Below are 25,926 nucleotides of genomic sequence, written 5' to 3' on the forward strand. Positions count from 1 at the left end.
ATGTAGATTTTTACTCACTTGCAAGTGGCCCATGAAAAACTTGCTTCAGAACTATTTTTAAAAACAGATAATGGGTCTTTACTATTATTTGAAATAAACACATTAAAAATTTGTCCTTAGGTTTCAAAAATGCCTGAGAATTCATGGTTCCTTTTCACCTAAACACCAGGCTAAAAACTATGAACTGTATTTCTCTAGGACAGTGAGCAGGTATTACCTATAGTTATACAAAGTTCATCTGCAAATTAGTTAAGATTCTACAAACAGGATTTAGAATAAAAAGGGACAGACTTAATTGTAAGAAAAAAGATAACAGCTTCTTATAGAAGCAATTAATTATTCCCCTAGTCAACTTTATGTAACACTAAATTGACCTTTTTTCTCTTTTTTTTCAGTTATTTTCATTTATGTACACCCTTTGCAACTATGTTGGGAGTTTGAGGTTGGGATGAGGGGAGCATATAATATATGGAGAATGTGGTTTGAAAGTCCTCCTTTTCTTCAATTATATAATCAAATAAATTTTATCATTAAGAGATTCAAATTTCAGTGAACTGTCATTTAAATTTCATTTAAAATGAAGGGATAAATATATCCTATTTACCTCATCTTTAATGATTTTCATGAAAGGAAATATGACTCTCACATTAGTTGCTGTTCTTAAAAGCTGGTAGCATTGATCTACAAAAACTTGTTTTGAAGGATTAGACTTAAGCTGAAGTTTACTCCATATGAAAATCAACTCCCTGTAAATGAGAAAAAAAAGAGAAATATCAAAAATACAGTTTATTCAAATACAGACATTAGCTATCTTTCCCAGATTCTATAGTACCCTGGGCTGGGATGTTTACAAAGTGGGTGTAAATGGATATTAAGTTAAACCCCAAGCTATACTTTTGCTCCCAATTTGGGACTAACAGAAACTGGGGGGAAAGGAGAGATCAGAAGTTGCAATTTTGCAGTGACCTAAGGCATCTTTAGTACTTGATCAAAACAAATTCTAATCCCCGGGTACTAATATTTATGATATTATTTTTAAAAAGTAACTGTGGCCTTTAATTAATACCCACTCACAAATTTAGAAATCAACATTGCAGACTTTCAGCAAAGAAATGGTTTATATTTTTCATTTTCAATCCATTAAGATACCAAAAGTACTACAGATTAAAAGTGTAAGTATAATATAGTACTGATTCTGAAATTTTACATTTAGATCATCTGCTCTTCCATTAAGATGTAATACCTTTAAAAGGATAAGCTATGGACCATTTAAAATATTTCACAGGTAGATTCTCTTCTAAAATATGGCCAGGGTTACCAGATGAATAAGGTAGGAGCAGTGGGTTTTGAGGCAAAGGAAATCCTAAGATATAAATGTTCTATCTGGATATCACATTTTAGCGAAGTAGAATTCCTTGAAAAGTGTCACAAAAGTTACATAATCCATCATAATCTAAAAAGTATTAAAATAATTGATGAAAAAATGTTTTTAAAAAGTGATTTACTGAGTGTGTACTTTGAGCCCAGAGCATACAGCTATTAAATCTTAGGACAGCTTGACTACCATCATGAAGGTGCACACTGTCTATTTAGAGAGACAATACAGAAAACACAAAACAAAAAATGATGGCAAGCAACATAGGAAGTAAAAGCGAAATTCCATTTCACACTAGCTGTGTGGGTGTACATGTTTCAGTGCACCACTCACTTTTTTTTTTTTGCACACATACTCCTTTAGAAAGCTCACCAGGTTTCACATCATGCTCCCAAATCTCTAGCTCTGACTTCTTCCCCAGTTTCCATACCTGGATATTTCAATTTAGATTGGTTTCTATCACTTTAACCCACTCAGATCAAATCTAATTCCTTGCAAAATTGATTATTTTTCCTAGTCACAGTCACTGACACTAAACATTCCTCTAACCTGGTTGGTTCTAACCTGTTTGTTTTACATTCTTTGTATTCTTGTCCGCAGTTATATCATACTTTCTCAATGCTGCCACCTTAGGCCTTTTAATTTTTCATATGTATTTCTACAGGGGTTGCTAAACTGAACTGTTTCCAGCCTCCCAGATTTCCTTGATTTAGTACTTACTCAATAGGACTTACAGTGTTAAAAGCAACAGAAACATGGGCTGAATCCTGGGCATTCTTCCAGGTTGGTTTCCTCAGTATCAGTTAATGTGCTTCATTTATTCTCACTTTTTGTTTTCTTGATTGTTCTACTTGGAAAATATATCTCTATATCTAATATGAGCTTATCTTTCAAAGTCCACATTAAGTGCCTCTTCTTCATTAAAACCTTTACAAATGCCCCAAACTAAAGTGATAACTACTTTAGAACAGATCTAATCTCTCTTATTAATTCCATGCCTTTCATATACTTCTTTGTTTTATAAGTCCTGTTACCCCACCTATTAATATGTTGTAAATCTTCTCAATGACACATTGTATATGGAGGTAGTGGCAAGAACAGCAGATTGGGAATAAGAGAGACCTGCACCTCAATAGGGCATTACATACCAACTGGCATGGCACTACCCAGCTCACAGTGAACCACCGTTTTCTAAGAATAGGCGTAATACAGAGTTGGAACCTCAGCAGCCATGTCTCCTATGTGATCCTCCTCACTCTCCTTAAAATATTAATTCAGGGGTGGGAAACTGACCCCAATTAAGTCAGTAAGAATCCCTGGAACGTTCTCAACTCTCAACTATGAAGCTGGGGGGACTGTTGGCATTCCTTCTGGTCTGTAACAGGGAAGACTGAAGCCAACTGGCTGAACAGAGAAGCTTTTGAAAACCCCCAGCAATTTCAGTGTCCCTAGTAGCAGTTATCTTTGAGGACTACATTTTTGGGCTCATGTCACACCCTAGTATCCATTCAATAAATACTGCCTTTTCCCTAAACTAGTTAGACATAGGATGTTACCACTTGCAAACTGACTAGTATAAATCCCAACTTCATTTTGTTACTAGCTGTGTGGCTTTTATCTTTTATCCACAGTTTTCTTACACATAAAAATAACTGAGGTAAGTGAAAACACCTAGGTGTGAAATGTCTGATACATACCAGTATTTAATGAATCATTCACAGATGGTCTTCATTGAGAAGACCAAAGGGAAAGCTTAATGAAACTTACATTTTCTTTTCAGAGGGTCCTTTAAAAAAAAACACAGCACTGATTTCGCTATACCAGCACATTTCCCAGGTAGTTAACTGCTAATACAGCCGTCAAGTTATTCAGTTGTAGGAAGTCTATAGCAAGGTCTGCAGCCACTCTTACTGCATAGGTTATTTTTCATACTATACCCATTTACAGTAAGTAATGTTTAACAGCAGAGGCTGTGAGTCAGGCTGCCTGGGTTTGACTCTGGCTTCATTATTTACTAGCTGAATGGCTTGGGCATAATATTATCTACCCCATAAGATTGCTGGAATAAATGAAGCACTCAGAAAATATAAACAGCTATGATTATAATATTACTATGATCATTAATGGTGAGAGAAATGGATTAGTAGTTTGCTTCACCTGCTTGATACAGAGCAGAACTGGACTGTGGATCAGGTTTTGTCATCAGAGAGGGGAGACAAAGAGTAAGCTGAGACCAAGATGAAACAGATAACACAGACCTTGTAAGCTGGAAAAAATCCTGTTCTTCAAGTAACACTGAAAATCAAATTTTAGAAGCAAAAAAAAGGACCCCAGCAATATAAAAGAAAGAATAATAAGAGGGCAGGTGGTCAGAAGTCAGCCTACTCACAAGGAAGGACAGAGAAGCAGGCTAAAGATTCCTTTCCAGTTAGGCAACTGGGAGTCACACACCCAACTTCTATTCTTAGAAAGTGACTGTGGCCAGGAGCAGGAAAGATAGGCACTGTTCTATTTTTAAAGTTCTTCCCTAAAGAGTAGAAACTGGTTAGCCAAGAGAAGAAGGAAATAAAAATGTTTTCCTGGGGTTTTTTTGTTTGTTTACACTTGATTCCAGTTTACTTATGAGTATGTTAAAATGAAAAGACTAAAGGTGTCCTGTAAATAGTTTAATATACCCAAGGCTGAACATCCCTGTCACCATAGGAAAAGATGCACTTTAACAGTCATGGCTATATCCTGTTTCAGAACAACATATCAAGAAATAATACTCTGAAAACTATTTAAAAGCGTATGTCTTACTACCACCTCTTGATCCCTTCCTATTTGAAATTCCAAATTACATGGAAGACTTCTGAATAAAAGTTAGTATAATCTAACTAAAAGTATAGTCCTGTAGAAGATAAGTCCTCTAGTTTCTAGACCCTCTGCTTTCTGGTTTGCTATTAATTAGCTATTTGACTCTCTCTGAATCTGAAGACTTTACTCTATAAAGTCTACAGTATATTAAATAAGTTTATCTTTAACCACCCTCTCCCAGTCATTGTTTTAAGTATTTAAGAATTTAAAATTTGAAAGCACTTATTTAAAAAAATATTTATAGCCCATATTATTTCATATGATGTTAGGCAAATGAAATCTAGTTTTCTCTTAAGAATTAATGACATGTAGAGTAGTAGGGGGGTGTGTGTGTGTGTGCGCGCGTGTACACTGGGGTAGGGAAGGCAGAAGTTGTTAGAAACTTTTCTAATTATTTTTCATGATTTCATCTAAAAGCACTTGAAGGATTTGTACTAAAATTACTCTCAAATCACTTTCTAAATTACATGACTGCTGGATAAACTAGATGTTAGTAACTTTTAAGAGGTTTTAAAAATGTTTAGAAAAATTAAGTCATATAATACCTTTTACATTAGCACACCAAAAATGAAAAACTTAGGTATAAATTGAAGAAAATGTGTATAAGATATATATGAGGAAAACCACAAAACTCTGATGAATGTAATCAGAGAACTAAATAAATGGAGAGACAGTCCATGTTTATGGATAGGAATACTCAATATTATCAAGTTATCAGTTCTTAACAACTTGATCTACAGATTCAGTCCCAATCTAAATCCTGGCAGGTTATTTTATGGATATCAACACACTTATTCTAGTCTATATGGACAGACAAAAGACCCAGAACAGCCAATACAATACTGAAGAAGAATAAAGTTGGGGGACTGATGCTACCTGACCTCAAGACTTAATGGACTCTTAAAGCCAACATAATGAAGACAGTGTTGTACTGGTGAAAGAACAGACAAACAAATCAATAGAAGGAACAGAAAGCCTAGAAATAGACCCTATATAGTCAACTGTTCTTTGACAAAGGAACAAAGGCAATACAATGGAGTGAAGATACTCTTTTCAAGAAATGGTACTGACCTTACACCTTTCATGAAAATTAATTCAAAATGGATCATGGCTTAAATAGAAAATACGAAACTATAAAACTCCTAGAAAATAACATAGGAGAATACCTAGATGACCTTGGGTGTAGGTGATGCTTTTGTAGATATAACACCAAAGATATGACCCATGAGGAAAATAGCTGATAAGCTGGAAAACAGCAATAAGCTGGACTTCATTAAGATTAAAAACTTATCTGTGAAAGACAGTATCAAGAGAATTAAAAGACAAGCCACAGACTGGGAGAAAATATTTGTAAAAAACACATCTGATAAAGGGCTGTTATCCACAATATACAAAGAACTCTTAAAACTCAACAATAAGAAAACAACCAAATAAGCAACCCAATTAGAAAACAGGTCAAAGACCTTAACAGACACCTCACCGAAAAAGATATACAGATAGGAAATAAGCATATGAAAAGATGTTCCACATCATATGTTATCAGGGAAATGCAAATTAAAATGAGATACCACTACACACCTATTAGAATGGCCAAAATCTGGGACACTGAACACAAAAAATGCTGGTGAGGGTATGGAGCAACAGGAACTCTCATACATTGCTGGTGGAAATGAAAACTGGTATGTATAGGCACTTTGGAAGACAGTTTTGCAGTTTCTTACAAAACTAAACATACTCTTACCATATGCTCCAGCAATCGTGCTCCTTGGTATTTACCCAAAGGAGTTGAAAACTTATGTCCACACAAAATCCTGCACACAGATGTTTATAGCAGCTTTATTCATAATTGCCAAAACCTGGCAACAACCAAGATGTCCTTTAGTAGGTGAATGGATAAATAAACTGGTACATTGAGAGAATGGACTATTACTCAGCACTAAAGAAATGAGCTATCAAACTGAAAAGACATGGAGAAACCTTAAATGCATATTACTAAGTGAAAGAAGCCAATCTGAAACAGTTAAATACTGTATGATTGCAACTATATGGTATTCTGGAAAAGGCAAAACTATGGAGATACTTAAAAAAAAATCAGTGGTTTCTAGAAGTGGGGGCAGGAGTTGAAGGGAAAGGTGAACTGGCAGAGCACAGAAGATTTTTAGACAATGAAAATACTCTGTATGATATAATGATGGATATATGTCCTTATATATTTGTCCAAATAGAATAATTAACACCAAGAGTGAACCCTAGGGTAAACTGTGGACTTTGGGTGACTAAGATGTATCAATGTAGGTTCATCCTTGATAAAAAAAAAAAAAATGTACAACCGGTGAGTGATCCCAAGAGCTTGTTTGGAGGTTCTAGCAGGGGAGCGCAGCTACTCGTATAGCCTTGACTGAGAAGAACAGTCCTCCTCTATTCAGGATGCTTGTCCTTTTTGACTGAGAACAGCTTCGGGAGGGACGCACATGGAGCGGAGAGGGAAGAAGGGGACACCCGCCTCACCTGCCAGATCAGGCGAATCAACCCTGGCGATCAACGAGGTGACAGATGTCGCAGCCAGATCACCTTCACATCCAACTGGTAAGTGATCTTGATAATGGGGGAAGCTATGCATTTGTGGGGACAGGGGGTATATGGGAAATGTCTATACCACCTCTTGATTTTGTTGTAAACCAAAAACTGCTCAGAAAAATAACTTTTAAAAAAAAATTTTAAGTAACACTAAATTTAATTTAAAACATGCTGTTTCATTTTACCACATTCCTTAAACATTAACACCACTGATTATTGGTACATGATCATTGTCTTTTTCAATCCTTAGGTCTTACAACATACTACTATTTCTTGCACAATAAAGGAGAAAAAAAAGTGACTAAACATTCTCACATAACTTTTAAAAAATATAAAGTACAAACTCTGCTAACCAATTCTCCTGTTCCCCATCTCACCATTTCAATTTCTATATTAGGAACACTTACCAGATACAGTACATATCCCCATTCTGGAGCTGTGGAATAAGAAAGGATTCACAGAGTTGCAAGGCTAACATAGTCTTGCCTTCTTTTTCAGTGTTACAGATTATATCAATTCCACTCTTACAATCAGTTTTCAGTAAATGCTATAAGAGGAAAAGAAAAATCAGTTCATATCATTTAAAATATCTAGAAAGATAGTTGCAAAAAATGTTTAAACATTCAGAAGGAATTAGATTTCTACATCTCTACAAAGACGATGAATTGTACAGAAATTTTTTCCTGATTTCATAGTTTCACTATATATAGCACCTACAGTTTACAGTGACTACTTTTAATCTCATTAATGTCCACAACTTGTAGGTACATAGGGTCCATATTAGGAAAAGATTCTTTCATTTAAAAAAAAAACACAAAATAACATAAGCATTTAATTTCTTACTACTTAAGAGGCAAAACCAAAATGCTTCTTAGTTTTTATTTAACTTCTTCTCTGTCACACCAGAAGCTTGTTCAACATGAATAATGCTTATTAAAAGATTTAATTTCAAAACCATTTGTTAATATCATACTCAATATGAGCTTAAAGAATGGTGCCAAATGGGACACATCTAGATAATGTAATCTTAAAACCTTTGGTATTACTATAAAAAGGAATTTAACAAGAATGGGCTACATTTTTTTTTCTTGGTAAGATCCAAATGGTAATAGACAAAAGTAATCTCAAACAATACCTCCCGAAATAGCTGATCTTCTACAGGTGACATAAACAGACATGTGAAGAGTGCTTGATGGAAGTACAAGTCTTTACTGATTTCTGGATGATTTATACAACATTTAATAAGAGCCATTGCTTCAGGTATGCGTTCACAAGCAATTAGGTATCTGGCACGTAGTTCAAAGAATAGTGGATTTTCAGAACTTAAATATTTGTTCACTATATTAAAAAGAAAACAGACTTATTACTCTCAAGAAAAGGTTGTCTAAAACTTTGTTCTTTGAAACTTCAGCACTAACATACTATCCAATTAAAATTAGTCATTTAATTAAACAGCATTTTCCTTAGTAGGAGTTTATTTGTAAAAAGATTACTCAGTTAAATGATTAGAAAAATGGAAGTAAGAGCAACACCAAAATTATGCTCAAGAAATATCTGCTGACTCTGAGTCTAAAAAGCAAAAAAACAGCATGAAATATTCTTTTTTCTGTTCACTAATACATTAAAATATGTTTCAACTGACATGGGGTCTGGAATTTCTTTCTAGTCTAAGATTATGTATTTTATCTTCTTACTGCCCAATATTTTCATTACTATAAGATTAAAAGGCTAAATCCTAATTTGTCATTAAAACCACATTAATTCAGATTACTTATAGAGAAATGTAATCTCAATTAATGAAAAAATTCACTCATGAAAGAAATATATTACCTTCCAACAAGAAATTAAGCTAGAAGTAGTGTCAAGTAGGACTGCTTATTAATATATACTCATGTATCACCAAGGATAATTACTAATTAATACCTGCTTTTACACAATTTTAAAATGTATAAACGCCTTTATCTACATAAGTTCATTTAGACCTAACAACAACCTCATGACAGGTTTAAATACTTGTTTTACGATCACAAAACTGAGTCTCAGAGAGGTCAAATGACTTGCCCAAGGACAAAGAATTAATTAAGTAAGTGGCAGAGCAGGAACGGGAACCCATACTTTATGATATCAAATCCAAAAATGTTTTAATTAGTTATATATGTTTAATCAGCAGCTTCTGAAATGCCTATGAATAATGTTTTATTTGGGCTTCAACATTTGCCTTGCAGTTCTGTTTACAGTATGTGATAAGCAGACACTGATTTGTATAATTAATGCAAAGATAAACTTCAAACTGATCTTTACCCTAATGATCACCAACTAGAGGAGAGTCATCCATATTAATGAGGTTCTAGAGCAGCTTTTCCCAGAGTGAGGTATGACAGCTACTGTCAGTACAAAAGGAGTATGTATGAAAGGACTAGACATAGTGTAAACTGTATATATTGAGGCCATCAGCCCTCATTAACCAACAACAGGTTTGTTCTAGCTCTGACTCAGAGAAGCCTAAGAGCTACTACTCTAGAAGCCCAAACTTCTCTGTTCTCACTCCCTATAAATCTGTCTTTGCCTAGCTCCTTTCCCCTCTGGCCACATTCCCCAGTTTCCTCAGAGATTCCTGCAGGCTGTCACCCTCATCTTCCCTATAATTTGATGGTCTATACTTTTCCTCAATAATTCAACTCTTTCTCCTCCAATCAACTACCTCCATCTTGAGTTTTCTTATTGCTTTTTGAGACCGTGACATCAAGTGCTAGTCTCCGTTGCATCCTTTGTGTATATTACCACTATAGCGCTGCCACCTGTACCTTAGCCCTTTCCTTCTAGTCTTGTCCTTCCTCCTGTCTCATCTCACCACTTAGCACTACTTCTCCTGGTCTTAACTTTTTTTTTTTCATCTTCTCTCACATCTCTGTTCTAGTCTTCTGTACTTGTATCTGGGGTCAGCTGGCTCTTAAGCCCTAGAATCACAGCTCCTTCTCCACTCAGTTCTACTCAAAACCCATCCCCATCCCTTTACCTGGGACAAACGGAAAGATTCTAAACTATTAAGGATAATCAGTGGGGCAAAATGTCTTTCTCACCAGACCAATTTCTGAATGGATCCAGAGCCGAGAGGTCTTGTCTTTTCCCTCTGGCCACGTTACAATTGCATGCCATAGACCATTCTCCATGCTCTCAAGTGTGTCCACGCTTTTGTGCTTATTCACTGCTGCTGAACTTACATTCTAAGTTTTGGTGACCCCAGATGTTCTGAAGTTCGGGAATAATATGGCAAATGTTTCTTTAAAATAATTAGCTAGAAGTAGTCAACCGAGATTCCTGCCTCAGAAGGAAATTCTGGCTCACAGGAACCACTGTGAGTCTATGTTGGAGAGGAAGTGATGTCAAAAAAAGTACACAGGTGGTAAGGGTATGAGACAAAATTTAACTTCTGTTAATGAATGAAGTTTGGGAAATACTGCTCTTGAGTATTCGGAATTGAAATTTAGTTATTCATCCAACTAGTCATTCATTCACTTTGCATTCATCATGTGGTTGTTCATTCAACAAACAAATACTTATACTGAGCACCTACTCTGTACCAGGCACCAGGCCAGATGCAGGATATACAGTGATGTATATTAAACCAAAAAGTGAAGGAGTTCCATCCTTCACAGAGCTTCCTGTAGAAGGGAGATTCCATGTACTTAAGCAGGGTTTTTGTTTTTTTTTTTAAGTGTTCTTTCTTAAACAGATATTTTAAAAATATAGCCGAAGTGACAAAAACAAACTATAAATAAGTAGTATCTGGATAGTAAATGTATTAACACTCTGAATTCCCATTAGAATAAATGGGAAATTATTAAAAATAACTGTACCTAGTCTTGTGTCAAAAGTCACTCTTGGGCCAGGTTAGTATAACAAATTAAACACACTTCATGTGAAAATACATTCCTCTTCTTCAATATTATAAAATAAAGAAGAATCACTACTACTGCTCTAGTTAGAATATGAAATTGTGTTTGCTTCTCACAAATGTTGGTTTGGATTTTGAGTCTCCTGAAGTACCTATCTCCTGAGATGCTGGCTGGGCTTTTAGAACAGCTTGCAACACTGGATCTTCCCATGGGCCACCATCTCTAATGATTCGAGTCACCAGTTCCAGATTCACATTTCCATATCTGCGGAGGTGATTCTGGCATTCCTAGGAGAGAAAAATCATTTTGGCTTTGTGAATTTAAAGGGGTTAAAGACTAAACTTGATCATCATTGTCAATAAAATGACTGATGGTCAATGAGGCAGCTGTTAAATTATAAAAGAGAAAGGGTTGCTGTATTAACCTAAGTAGGGTATCAAAACCCCATTTGTATACAAATAGGCTTTAATGCCAAAGGTTACACAGTTTGTACATAAGTGGACTTAGAAAATCCCATTATAATAGGGATGAAGTGTAACCTAAGGGAAAAGTGTAAGGGATGCATCATTTCTAGAAGGAAAAGAACCAGGTTGCAAAAATATAAGACGTGTATATTCAGTTAAATTTATGTGAGGGCTCGTGACGTTTCCGTCAACAGTGGCAGGCAAGAGCCTGACAATTCTAAGAAGGGGATAGAGAGGTTCCTGCCCAATGCAGACTCTGGCTGACAGGTAGTACAAATCCCCTCCCCTAATCCCAAATGTAGAATCTCAGATATGGCAGAAGGCTGGAAGATGGAAATTCTATTCCACTTGTTATGTAAGTAGATTTATACCCTTGGGATGAGAAATGACAGGTTGGAGGAATGCATCCAGCCTATAATATGAAGACTCTGCATTAGGTTTAAGGTAAAAATATTACTGATAAGTTGGGCATTAACTGATAATTTGTCTATGCATTTGGGGGTATTTTTTAAAAGATATTTGAAATGTTTTTAGAGAATGTGTTATCTTAAGACTTGTGATTAAAATATGAATTATGTAACATGTAGTCTATAAACAATGCTTAATATTTAGGAGAACTTGGTTTATATATTTTAGAATTAGATTTACAAGATTTAATCATATGATTATGCTTTTTTGATTCATTATATACTTTGTTAGGTGTTTTTTAAAATGTTTCAGGGAATTTAATTTGATAATTTAAAAAGATTAACTGAAGGTATGGACAGATTTTTTTAATGCATAAATTGAGCTTATTTAAGGCCTTAAGAAAAATCTGGATATTGAAATTAGCATTGTTAAAAACTGGAATAAACTGCACATCAATTAAAACACAAACAACTGTCAAGAATTTCTTTCTGTGCTCAAAAAATCCCAAAGACGTGAAAAGCTTAGTAACAGTTATAAAGCGAAGCTTCAAGATAAAACAATATATATTTACAAATTTTACTTAGCAGATGAATCATTAGGCTACATATTCAAAGTAGCAATAAACACTTGCTTTTATTAAACTGTCATGTTCTTCTATCATTTGAACGTTCCAAAGTGATATCTGTATGCCACTTTCATTCTTGTTAAAATACACAAAGGTTTTGTTTTGTAAGAGAACAGGGCAGTAGAAGAAATCAAGTTTCAAGATAAAGAATTATTCAGAGAAGTCAAAGGATCATTAAATCAAAACATGAAAGTAAGTATCTTCTAAAAGTTATTTTAGCACATTCCCAAATTAAAATAACCAACCAAGCAAACAAAAACCCTATAAACAATGGGCAAGTTACTTAACCTCTCTGCTCCTTCAGTTAACTCCTGCAAAATGGATACTAAAAACACCTACTTCATAGGATTGTTGTAAGGATTAAATAATACACAATACTGAAAAGTGCTTGGGACAGTGCCTGGCGTAATAAGCACCTAATAAATGTTAGCTGTTATTTTTTCTAGTATTTTTTAAGATTCTGAGTAAATATTTAATTTTAGGACATCCAATTGCCTTAGCATACAATTAACTCCTACATTTTCATGTGTCAGTATGTTACAGCATTCATAAAAATAAGATAAAGTTATTGATAAGCCATGATTTTTTAACACATGGAACATAGTAATGATCTGTGGCAACAGCTTCATGGTTAAAAACAATCATCCATTTTAAACCTCAAGGTAAACAAATTCCTCAATTACTCTAGATACACATATTGCTGCCCATAAAATTAAACTCCTATAAGCTGGCTTACGGTCCAATTAAAGCACAAGAAATAAGGTGAGCTGGATGCCACCCCCTGAATCACTGATGAGGCTTTAACTCCACTGAGCCCTGGGACAACCTATCTTCCAGCTGCGTTAAAGAAGGCGAGGCACCAGTCATACAGCCATGAGCGCTGCGGGACCTAGAACAGGACTTGGGCCTGAATCAAGATGTGATCCATTGCTAATTTCTTTAACTTGGCTGAAAATAAGAAACATTTGGAGGTCTTGTTAAAAGACAGATTCCCCGGCCCCAATCCAAATCTACTGAATCAAAATTTTTAGAGAGAAACCCTGATACTCTGTATATTTAACAATCTCCAACCCAAGGTCAACTCAGGCATAATTTTTTGCCTCCTACATTTTGGTTGCATTTTCATAAATGTTTATACTATAAATTTTATACTTTTACTCTTATTAATCCTTCTATTAAAAATTAGTAAATTAGCTTAAATTCATTTTTCTAGGATAAAAATTATAAATTAAAGTTTTGTTTTTTGTATGCATACTTGAGTCAAGTACATCATATTTTGGAGACCACTTCTATGGGGAAATAGAGATGAAATAAAGATTTCATTTTGGTCTATTTAAAAAGACACAGGATAAAAGAAAACAAATAAGTTTGTACGTATCTTTTGGCTCCTTCTTCCTTAAACAGTATGGTGGCTTTTTTGGATAATACTTAATTTAATAACCTCCAAAGTGGAAAAGGAAGCACTCAAAGCACTACAGAATTTACAATTTATCTTTTCTAGAATATAATTCATACTGTATTTTTTAGAATGTTTAATTAAAATCGTGGACTTGTATATTAACCTAACCCTTTATTTACCCACTGCACTGAGCTAAATATAATTCCCTAAGAAACTTCCATTCAATCTTGTGTCTTTGCCAAAGGTAGAGAGAAAGCATAACTCCCCAACTCTTCCTTCAGAATCCATTTAGTACCAGAAGATTTTTCTTCCCCGAACATGCTGCCACTCTAGAGTTGGCCACTACAACATGTCTGTGAAGCTGCAGGTCAGTGTTCTGACCATTGTACACACTTGATCTGAATTCTTTCGCTCATCATAGGATAAAAAGTTCTTAATGCCTCAACTTCATCTGTATGGACTTACCTACCTATACCGCACATCATGATTCCTTTCCTCTAGCCTGGTCTCTTCCATGTCTTCCAAACTTATTTTGCACTTTCTTGCCTATGCCTTGTCTTCTATAAGTCTTTCTCCTCCAACTTCCTATAAACCTAACTAAATCCTTTCCTAACTATCTTTCCACAGAGAAGCCTTCACTAGGTACCTCAATCCATAATTCTTTCTCCTACAGTACTGAAAATCTGTACCACTGCATTCTTCTGGTACTTATCACATAGAAGAAAAGGCCTTGCATTATTAAGTGTTGACATCTTACTTCCTACGTAGTTAAAAGCTTTTTCAATCAGAGTCAGAAAAGGAAAAGTATACCAGAGAAGACATATTCTCAATAATAAATAACTTTTTAAATCAAAATAGAGCTTTACAGAAATCTGTGTAAGTAGAAGCACTATTCAGTATCTGTCTTATTTTGAATGAAATGTAGATTCCAGAATAAAATTATAAAATACCACATGTCAAATTCATAAGCTATTGCAGCAAATCAAAGCAAAATTATAAAAGGCATTTGATTTAGTTAATTTTATAAAAACAAAGCCTTTAAAATACAATCAAATCTTCACGATACTTTGAAATGAGAATGATCCTGATATCTTTTATTATTAAACTTTCATTATCTTATAGCAAAGCACTTCAAAAGTGGTAAAATTTGAAGATGTTATGCAGTTTTTTACAAAAAGACAGTTCTCCAAAATTTGCTCTTCCTTTCTGTGGTCAAGTTCCTAAGGAGTATTTACCTGATGTTTTTGAAAAGTTAAACATTCTGAGTTTGCCCATATAAAGAGAGTATCATAACAATGAAAAAGTCACTGCTTTTCAAAAGAAAGTTCTTAAGCAGAAAATCGTTTAAAGTGGATGTTTGGACATATTTGCATCTTTACATGATTGTTGTTGCCAAAAATTGATGTCACCTACAGTGCTTGTATATGCTATGGAAAAACTTAAACTAGAATTTTCTGTTTAAAAAAAAATCCATCTGGAACATTTTAATGAGTTTTCAATTTATTTAGTAAAAAATGTTTAGTATTCAAGAAAACAATGATTGATTTCAGAAACCATAGGAATTTAGTGGTCAAATTGCAACAGAACTGTAAATTTGGTGGAAGGCATTTAAAACTGAGTATCAAAATTAAGAAAATAAAAATTTTCTATTTGGATCTACCAAAGGTATCTTTTTCACCTATGACAAAACCAAGTATCAAAGTAAACTGAATTTAAAAATCAGACTTACTGTATGACTGTGAAAACTTTTCAAAAATAAAGCACATTGTCATATTAGTGTCATTAAAGTCTTATAGTGTTAAAATACTTTACTTTTACCCTTTTAAAATATATTTTTATGTTTTATATTATATATAGTATTAGTACATGTACATAAATAACAAATATACCTATATTGTGGATATGCGCTCAAACTTAAACAAAATCTGGATGGGTATGATATCATGGGCATGGGGATTCCTAGTTTTAGGTATTGCTTGTTTTTATATTTATGTTTGGAATCAAATATAAAACTCATCTTCTTCTAGTGATCCTAATGTTATGTCAGTTTTCTTTTAACATCTCCTGATCTGCTGCTTCCTTGCCATTTCTACAACTTACACTCAGTCTAGGCCTTCATCTATCACTCAGATAAGCACACTAAAGTTCTCCCCCCACCCCCTGCAATAAGGCAGTCTTGAAAAGGTTTTAAAATGTTAAGGCCATACAGCATTTAAGACAGTAGTATAAATAGAAACACTTCTTTTCACCTGTTCTTTTGACATATACACTACTGCAAACACATGGCTGTATCGTTTCATATTGTAGATGAAGGAATGCTGGAAAGAACGCTGGGCTGAGAGTAAGATTTAGGCCCTTGTTCTGCTTCTATAAACCTCAACCACTGAAGCCTAATTTTTTGATCTATAAAATAAGGGATTATTGATTAAACAATTTTTAAGGTGATTCCCATTTTCAAAATTATAAAAATATATTAATGCCTATAAATTACATGTATCTGATTTTTAAAAAATAACTAGAATCATGTACTTAGTGAACTATTTAAGATACCTCTTTCAGGGCTTTTGAAAAAATGAACACTTAAATATGAGTAATTACTCCCTGTTTAAAAAGCCTGATTACATTTTCATATATTTAAGAAAATTTTAAGTAACAATGTAAATGTTACTTAAGTTAGCAGTTTTTTTCTGAAGGCGAAGCCAATCATAAAAACAGTGAAATCATCAACTGAGAGCACAATCAGATTTCAAAATGAATTGGTGGCTGCCATGCTAGTGAAAGCACACCCTACCATCAGTATTTTAAAATTAGTAATGAAATAATATAGCCAACAGAGAAGCACTTTTGTTATAGTTCTAAACTGTAAGACAGACTTTGAAGCAGAATTAAGGTGTATGAAAGATGTATTTGAACACGGGTTCCTATGCAGAGAAATAAATACAAAATCTGATTCAGCAGCGAGAGCACTGGAGTCTGTCAAGAGAACAGGTCACACTATGGGCTATGCTGCAAACGGAGCAAGTGATGTGACTTCCAGTAACTACTGCTGAATAGATGACTGACTGAGTCTCTCTGGTCCTTTGTTTCATCATTTATTAAAAAATTAGGTTGGACTTAATGCTCCCTACAGTTCTGTATAGCAAAATTTTCTATGTGCTAATATTTTACCTGGAGAAATATAAACTACTTCAAGCACTAATATGCTGATACCTCTAATTATTATGTATTAGGATGCTCTACAGAATCACCTTTCAGTGAATAATGAATGCCTCAGTGATCCTGATGTGCTTTCAGAACTAGCTGCAAAGTAAATCCTGTCATTGATTTTAAAGGCGTTTAACATGTCTGCTCCTGACAACACAAGATTGCTCAGAATAGAAGATCTTTACTTATGGTTAGGTACTATGGTGTGAATAACTATCAATGTACAACTCTTTGAGATGACTGCCCCTCCATGTGTCTGGGTATACTAGCTTTTCCTGAGAGATGCAATTTATTGAGTTGACAGCCTTGTCTTTTGGAAGTTTGCTCTTGGTCCCTTGAGCTTAACTATCTCAAATTTATTTATTATATATCTTATGCTTGAAATAACTCTGGGTCTTTTATCTCTTCAAAGTGATTATAGAACTTCAACAAATGAACTGAAGTAAAGTGTTTCTTACTCAAACAGATTATTTAAAAAAATATTTCTGAGGTGGTGATATACAAGAGTTATTAATCTGGACTAACAATTTCAAAAAGATAAAATGCCAGTGGAAATATATCAAAGCTTTATCCATTTCAACACCAGATTTATCTAAGGAATATGACCTTTATAAAATGATTTCAAAATCTGAAACTTAATTTTAACATGAATTCCTTTTACTCCCAGGGCTAAATATGTGGCACACTTGTCAAATGTTTCTTTCATAGATAGTAAAATCTTTTCCTTTACACTTTTCACACAATTAAGCATATTTCAGTTTCTCTTTTTTCTACACAATGTCAAAGTAGAATCCACAAGTAAACACTGATGGCTTCATCCTATGAATACATTTATTCATGTCTCCCTCATCTTACTGTACACAGTGGTAACCAATAGACCATGAGGTAAATAAACCATTTTAGACATTCTGCCTCACTGTTTCTTATTTTTTATAGTTATCAAGGATGATACATCTCTAAATGGGATTTTAAAAAAAAAGACACAGCTAGACATCAGGTAGAAATGTCTATGACTACTGCTTCTCACAAAATGTCTTGCTCTTAAGCTGATAGGGTTGTACTCTATAAAAGCCTTTTAACCAGCACTACAAAGGTGGTTTTGATCAAGTGGATTTGATTGCCAAGATTAGGACTTTGCCGAGTAACAAGTAATCTAGAGAGGGCACATGATCCAGGTTTTGAGAAGGTTTCAGTGGAATGTTAATAGTTCTAAATTTATTTATATTAGCTAAAAAAATAAAATATGGGAAATGTGCTGGTTTTATGATGACAATGAATATAAACTCTAACTTATTAGGGGAGATCAACATTTGCCCCAGTGAAACAGGGTGGGCATAACTAAACTCTTTTGTGGCTGCTTCTTTTACTTTTAATTATGTTTTGCTCTTCTTTATAAAAGTAATATATGTTCTTGTTTAAAAACAAAACAAACGAGGAAGATAAAAATATAGACCCATGAATCTAAACATCATCGGGCATCAGTATCTAAATATTCCAAAGATATTTAAAACTCTATGTCTAGAGTAGAATTTATCTTCTTTCTATATTCTTCCCTTCCCTCTGTAATCAACACCCACTTAGTGAATGGCATTGCTCTAGGTGGGTACTTAAGCTTTGGTACCCTCAAATGTACTTGATTCCTCCCTGTCTTCTTTATCTCGATCCAATCAATACCATAATCTGAGAATTTAGTTCCTGACTATTTGTGCTTTTATTTAAAACTTGTATTTTCTTTCTCCAGAATCATTTCTTATATTACAAAAATTTTCATAATTACCATATTAACAATAGTGTACTAATTTTTACTTGTTTCTATAGGTCAGTCCTATTTCTTTTATTCTGTAACAACTCTATTAGTAAATTCTTTGTTTTGATCATTTCTACATCCGCTGGCATACTTCTTTGTTTTCCTGATAAAAGTTATGTAGCTGGTTTGCTTTCCAAACACTTAGACTATTTATTTCTGTTGCCCTCTCTCATAAACTATAAGGCTTGGCAGCTGTATTATTAAATAATATTTTTTCCCTTGAAAAACTCCAGACATAATTTATTATGGTGTTTGTACAGTGGAGAAGTTCACTGCAGGCCTGATTTTATTTTTTCCTTTATGGGAATACTGTTTGTTCTACATGATTCTGACATCTATCGGAACTCTTCTTTATCCTGACAATTGAAGACCATAATGAGATATGGCTGCATGTAACTATGAATTGAAAATTAATTTTTAGAAATTGTTTCCTTCACTGACTTGGTTTTTCCTGGCGCTAACCTGCTGTTAATCACCTTCACTACACTTTTAATAGTTTCATTTCCATACAATATTTTACTTCCATATATTCTTCGAGGTTGTCCCTTCTTTACAATTTCACTTCCAGTTACACAGAAGATACCCAAGACTCAACCATAGCAAGACATAACTGATCCTTTGTTTCTTAAAAACTGCCTTATCTTACCATGTAACTGGTGGTAACTAGTATTATTCTCTTTATTCATCTTTACCTAGAGCATTCAGAACAGAGAACTGTTTTACTAATGGGTAAATAGGTATCTGTCAAATCCTTCAAGCCCAAACAGAGAAGGTAAAAGTTTGTCAGTTTAATTTGTCACATTAATGGCCCATGAGGTAGTGAATTATGAGGAAGCTACCGTAGGAGATAATCACAGCTCTTTATACAAAACTTTCTTACCTCTGGGTATCAGGGCAGGCTGCAGTTTGGATCATATCATCATTCCCTGAATGGAAGGAATGCTCTCATGCAGAGCCATACGTCCCATTTTTAATGTAAGTGTAACAGTCATATCACCATTCCTGTTCTGTCACTTCTGCTGCACACATAGTGCATTTTCAAGAAGCACCAACAAGGGTGAGAGTGGCCACACCAGATGCCCCACTATCTGCTATTTCCTCCAGCCCCTGTTGTTATAAGCTGGTGGAGGGCAGGGAGTACTTCTGGATAGCAATGGCAGGTCTCTCTTTCTCTCTCTCTCTCATTTCCCTATTTAATCACATTCAGTTGATCAATTATTGTTTGGCCCATCCCTCCATCTGTAAGCACTTGATAAAAGTCTTCATTCTAGTTTCCAACATTGATAAGAAATTTTTTCCAAATGTTATATTATTTTTGTCATTTCACTGGGACTCTAAAATATCTAATCAAATTAATGGATTCTGAAGATTAAAAATAATGAGGTAGGCACATCATATAAGAAATGTATCATCTTCTTGTATTGAGGTAAAGAAAAATTATTGAAAGCCAAGTGCCAGGAAGAAAGCTTTTAGAAGCCAGCACATATCTTCCTCAGCTTACAATGGGGTCGAATCCCAGTTAACCATTGTAAGTCGAAAATACCATTAAGTTGAAATGCATTTAATACATCTAACCTCTCAAACATCACAGCCTAGCCTACCTTAAAAATGCTCAGAACACTTACATTAGCCTACAGCTGGACAAAATTATCTACCACAAAGCCTATTTTATAATAAAATGTTAAATATCTCATGTAACTTATTAAATATTATACTGAAAGTGAGAAACAGAATGGCTGCCTGGGTTCAGAATGGTTTTAAGTGTATCAGTTGTTTCCTCTGGTGATGGCATGGCTGACTGAGAGCTGCCGCTGCCCAGTATCATGAGATAGTGTCATACAGCATGTTACTAGCCTGGGAAAAGATGAAAATTCAAAATTCGAAGTACAGTTTCCACTGAATGGTATGCTTTCACACCATCAAAATGTTGAAAAACCATAAGCTGAACCATCACATGTCAGGGACCATCTGCAGATGGAACACCTGGCTCTAAGAGTAAAGTTTCCTCTTGGAATAAAGCAGAGGAAAAATTACAGTAAGTAGATAAGGAGAATTAATGACCTCGACTGGAACAGCTCAAGTTTTAGGACATCCAAAATTCATGGAAGAACAGAATAAGCTTAGAGCTAGGTTTTGGTCTCACTGTGAAAAATAGAAATCCAGATAGTATGACTTCAGAGTCCATACACTTCACCAGACAGGCTATAGGCCTGCCTTAGGCCTTAAGCCTGATCATTTTGCTAAGAACCATGCCAAGCTGATGACCCTAAACAGCAAGTACAAGTACTGTCCCCATTTTACAAAAAAGGAAACTGACACAGAAATTACATAACTTGCTCAAGATGACAGTGGTAGAGCTAGGATACTCACAGCTGGAAAATGGAAGGGGAGAGAGCAGGGGAATAGAAGGAACAATTAACTTAAATCCAGCAAAGAATGTTAGTCCCTTGCTGATTCAAAGTGTAGTGCAGGGACCAGCACCATCAGCATCACCTCAGAGCTTGTCAGAAATGCAGACTCTCAGGCCCCACCTCTGAGCTACTGAATCATAACCTGGATTTTAACAAGATCCCCAGGTGACCTTTATGTACTTCAAAGTTATGAGCAGCACTGTGTTTGTCCTACTTCAGGTAGAGAAGAAAGAACATGGTCTTAAGCTGGTATGAATCTAAATGAAAGATGGACAGAAATGAACCACTTGGGAAATAAGAGTTTGCTCTAACAGAAAAAAATTCTTAAAATTCAAAAGGTGAGACTGGGATTGTCATTGGATTATCAAAGGTCAGTCGAAAGCCTGGAGAATTCACAAAGCTTAGCAAATATGAGATTCTGGAAGGGTACCTATGATGGACTATATGCTGGCCCTTCCTGGATCCCATAGGGCACAGGTCTGGGAAGCACCAGCAGCAGCAGCTCAGTGAGAAAATGGAAGACAATTTTCCAGGTGAAGCTAAAATGGGAACAAAAGGTGAAATCTCTCCAAGGAGGCAGAGTTAGAGGCTCAAGAGAATTTACAATAGGAAGAAGCCACTGCGGCAAAAAAAGTAGCAGAAATGGCAGAGATTAAGCACAAACAACAGAAGGGATGAGCTTTAGAATTTGAGGAGATAGAAAACAGTGCAAAACCATGAACATTTTTATGAACCACAGATCCTTTCAGGAATTATTTTGATAACTGAATGGAAACCATGTTCACAAGAAAAAGGAAAAAGGATACATCCCTTCACAGATTAGATACAATTTCACAATGTTATGATATCAAATGGTATAAAGAAGGTGTAGGATAATTAAACAATACCCCCGAAGCAGGAGTCAAAAGTTGACTACTTAAAAAGAAATTATAAAGTCAACTTAAGCTTTTAAAAGCCCAGTACCAATGGCTTTTAGTTCTTTTATAAATTATTTTAGGAAATGCTGCATCACCAACACTTTTGATGCCACTGAAGACAAAATGGTATAGAGAAAGACACTGATGACTGAAGTGGAAAAGCGATTCCGGAGTCAGATTCTGAATGTGAAGAAGTTTTAGATATACCTTAGCCAATTGAGTTTGCTTACAGTTTTCCTACTTTATGTATGTACCAGAGAGATCAATCATAAAAATCTGTTTTAAATCGGTCTGAAAGCTCTCTTTCAATAAACATGAAATAAAATTCTAGGTGAGAGAAAGCACTGCACAATTTTTCTGTTACTCTAATAATTTGCTTCCTAAAGGTAGAATGCAATACCCTTCGGTTAACATAGTAAGCCTTGCTTGTTAGCACCATAGAAATAAATGCAAGATATGGTGTCTGAACAACTTCACCCCTAGGGGGAGCTCAAAGTACATCTTCCTTTATTCCACCCCAGACACGTGCAAAGAGATACTGCCAAGGACACAATAGTGAGCCACAGTTCTAGGTATTGCTTCTCAACTAAATGGTAAAAACATCAAATGTTCTTCTAACTACAGGTGAGGTCTTAGATCTTTCAGATCCCTTCTGGATTTACTCTTCACTCATAGAGCACGTGCAAAAAAAACTTGCCTCCTTTCTTGGGAAGGTTATTAAGAAAGTAGATGAGATAATCAGGAAACAGCCAAGGGAAAAAGTGATATGGAACAGACAGCCTGCCTCTAGTCTAGGCAAAGAGTCCTTTTTCTAGAGCTGAGTTCTACATGGGGCTTTGGAACGAAGGCCTGTAGCAATAAAAAGCAAGTATACGTCCGGGACGTGCTTGGGAATCTACAAGGGAGGTGGCAGCAAGCTCTAGTCTAGTAAATGTGGAATTAGAATCCTATCTATGATCTGTTTAGAAATACAGCCAACAGTTAATTTTAAGAACTTTCTTTTTCTTCCAAGATAATAGTATCTTAAGCATTGCCACCTTAGTAAATATAAAAACTTATAATCAATATACTATTTTTAAGGGAAGGATAAAAATAAAGGCTATTTTTAAATGTAGACAAAATGTTCAGTAGTTAACTGTTTTACCTGGAATGATCCAAGAATATCCTTTAAGGGCTCTTCATAAAACTCATCTCTTCCAAAGAACAGCAGCAACTCAAAGAAACTCCTAGAAAGAATAAGTGAATGGTAACTTTCATTGCTTCTCTGATTTTTGCTCCAATTAAAAAGATTCTCAAGCGATAACAGCTATACATTATCAGGTATTTAGCTTTAAAATAGTTGGTTTTGAAAAATTACACTGACCTTTTAGGATTCATGTTATGTTTTCAGTAAAATTATTAAAAAAAATTCATTGAAGTCCTACACCTATAGAATGAACAATTACATTACTTATGCCTATCAATGTTCACAGTAGGGAAAATAATGCAGTGGTATACCAGGTGGCAAAATGTGGCTACATATGTCAAAATGATTCAAAATGGGTACACAGTCCAGCTTCACCCCAGTACAATGGGCCCAGAAAAAAATACAAAATCTAATTTTTTCAGAGAAATATAAGGGATGGGTAAAATTTACACAAAAATATAAGAAAGTTATAGAATCACAATGAAACTCTCAGCCAACATTTACATTATAGCAATATCACCAATTCTGCATCTAATAAATGACACAGGGGTCCCTCAGCCCCTAGGCTTACCTTGATTATCACACTCATGATAAACTGCTCAAACTCTGTGGTTTCTCCTTTTTAAATAAATTATTTGGTAAATACTGTTACTAGTAGTTTATGTGCCTTTAATAATTCATGAGTTCACACAGGAAGAAATATGACTTATTTCCTAATCATGAGCATGAAAAACTATTAAAATTATTTAATGTTACTTAGTAATCCTAAAGTAGCACAATGACAAATCCCTGAAAATCTTTAAATTTTATTGCTCTAGAAAATATTCAACTAGGAATACCTGATATTGTCTTTTTAAACACTTTTGGCCCCCTTTTTTTGAAGCATAATTGACATACAACAATATATTACCTTCAGATGTACAACATAATGATTCAACATTTTTATATATTGTGAAATGACCACAAATCTAGTTAACATCCATCACCAAACATAGTTGCAGTTTTCTTCTTGTGATGAGAACTTTTAAGATTTACTCTCTTAGCAACTTTCAAATATGCAATACAGTATTATTAACTATAGTAGCCATGCTGTGCTTTACATCCTCATGATTTATTTTATAACTGGAAGTTTGTACTTGTTGACTCACTTTGCCCATTTTGCCTAACCCCAATCCCCTACCTCTGGCAACCACCAATCTGTTCTCTATATCTATGACCTTGGTATTTTGGGGGGCTTTTTGCTTTTTGCTTTTTTTAAGGTTCCACATATAGGTAAGATCATTCACTATTTGTCTTTTTCTGACTTATTTCACTGAGTATAATGCCCCTAGTTTAATCCATGTTGTCACAAATGGCAATACTGCATTCTTTTTATGGCTGAATAATATTCCACTGTACATATACACCACATCTTCCTTATCCATCAATCCACTGATGGACACTTAATATTGTTTCTATATCATAGCTGTTGTAAATAATGCTGCAATAAACACAAGATGCCTAAATCTTTTCAAGATAGTGTTTTCATTTTCTTTGGGTAAACATTCAAGTGGAATTGCTGGATCATATGGCAGTTCCACTTTTAATTTTTTGAGGAACCTCCATACCGTCTGCACCAATTTACATTCCTACCAATAGTGTACAAGGGTTTCCTTTTCTCCACATCCTTGTCAACACGTGTCATTTCCTGTCTTCACTCTTTGCCTTTAATCAAAACAAATCACTAATAAAAACAAAATTTTAAATGCAAATGTAACTATGAGAATATAGTTTTAAAAATTATATAAAAGACCTAAGTATTACCCAATTATTACAAAGACCCTTCTAAATATAGCATAGTAGTCATACTCCATAAACTGATATAATTTTGACTACTGAAAATTTTTAAATGTCAAAAAAAACACATAAAAGTAGTCAAAAACAAAATGGTACACTGAGAATCTTTGTTGATTTCCTTAATTAAAAAGCTGATACAAGTAACTTTTTAAAAAAAAGTTAACAAACTGGTAGAAAACTGGGAGGCGATAAGACTATTCCACAGAAAAGAAATACCAAGTGGATTTTTTCAAATATGAGAAGACTGTCTACTATAGTTAAATAAGTAAAATTATAATGACATATCACCTCTCCTATCATATTTAGAAAAATAAGAATGTTGAGGTATTCCATGATGGCTCTGATACAGAGAAATAGGCTTTGTGATCTTGTTGAAGGGATGATATGTGGTACTACCTCTTTTAAAGGCAATACAGTAAATACAGTAAGGCAAAACTCTTAAATGCACACATACCATTTGACTTACCATTTCTACTTATAAGTATTTAATCCTCCAAATAATACATGTTCAAAGACATGTGTATATATATATGCATCCACAGGTGGCTTGTAATAGTAAAAGAATGGAAACATACTAAATGTCTACTACAGGGGACTGGGTAAATTAATTATAATATACTCATACAATGACATTTGATACAAATATTAATATTAGTGAGAATATAATTACATCTATATGAGTAGATAAGGGAAAAAATTCCAAGATATTAAGCAAAGATGCAGAAATCTATTCATTACATTATCATTGGTGAGTAGAGGGTGCATGTACACCAGTGCATACCACCAGATGGCTAGAGGGATAAATAATAAACTGGTAAAAGCAGTTGCCTTTAGATAGGAAACAGAAATTAGAGGTCAGGGGTGAAAAGGAGAATTATTTTTCATTATCAACCATTATGCATTTATTTTACCATCAATAAGTACATATAAAATAGCCCCACCAAAGTACCTCTGGAATCTTTATC

General features: G+C 34.5%; 1 protein-coding gene and 1 long non-coding RNA gene across 8 annotated transcripts in view; one reads left to right on the forward strand and one right to left on the reverse strand.

The window, feature by feature from the left end:
* The window catches only part of LOC116277672 (uncharacterized), a 73,914-nt gene that overhangs the window by 13,374 nt on the left and 34,614 nt on the right, over positions 1 to 25,926 (forward strand). For 2 of the 4 annotated variants that reach the window (XR_012075599.1, XR_012075609.1), the window contains exon 3: positions 6,686 to 6,817. This is a non-coding gene — a long non-coding RNA (uncharacterized lncRNA). Of the gene's footprint in view, positions 1 to 6,685; positions 6,818 to 7,955; positions 8,450 to 25,926 lie in introns of those variants that run through there. The other 2 variants (XR_012075595.1, XR_012075619.1) reach the window with 2 other exon arrangements.
* Positions 1 to 25,926, reverse strand: part of ZNF654 (zinc finger protein 654) — an 83,558-nt gene that overhangs the window by 5,896 nt on the left and 51,736 nt on the right. For 2 of the 4 annotated variants that reach the window (XM_072967315.1, XM_072967308.1), the window contains exons 3-7: positions 23,084 to 23,165; positions 10,856 to 10,991; positions 7,944 to 8,146; positions 7,216 to 7,355; positions 605 to 746 (exon numbers count right to left, since the gene is read on the reverse strand). In XM_072967315.1, coding sequence (XP_072823416.1) covers positions 605 to 746; positions 7,216 to 7,355; positions 7,944 to 8,146; positions 10,856 to 10,991; positions 23,084 to 23,165 — 703 coding nt within the window. Of the gene's footprint in view, positions 1 to 604; positions 747 to 7,215; positions 7,356 to 7,943; positions 8,147 to 10,820; positions 10,992 to 23,083; positions 23,166 to 25,926 lie in introns of those variants that run through there. The other 2 variants (XM_072967331.1, XM_072967322.1) reach the window with 1 other exon arrangement.

Source organism: Vicugna pacos, chromosome 1 (genome assembly GCF_048564905.1).
Source record: "Vicugna pacos chromosome 1, VicPac4, whole genome shotgun sequence".
In the NCBI taxonomy this organism is placed as follows: Eukaryota; Metazoa; Chordata; class Mammalia; order Artiodactyla; family Camelidae; genus Vicugna; species Vicugna pacos.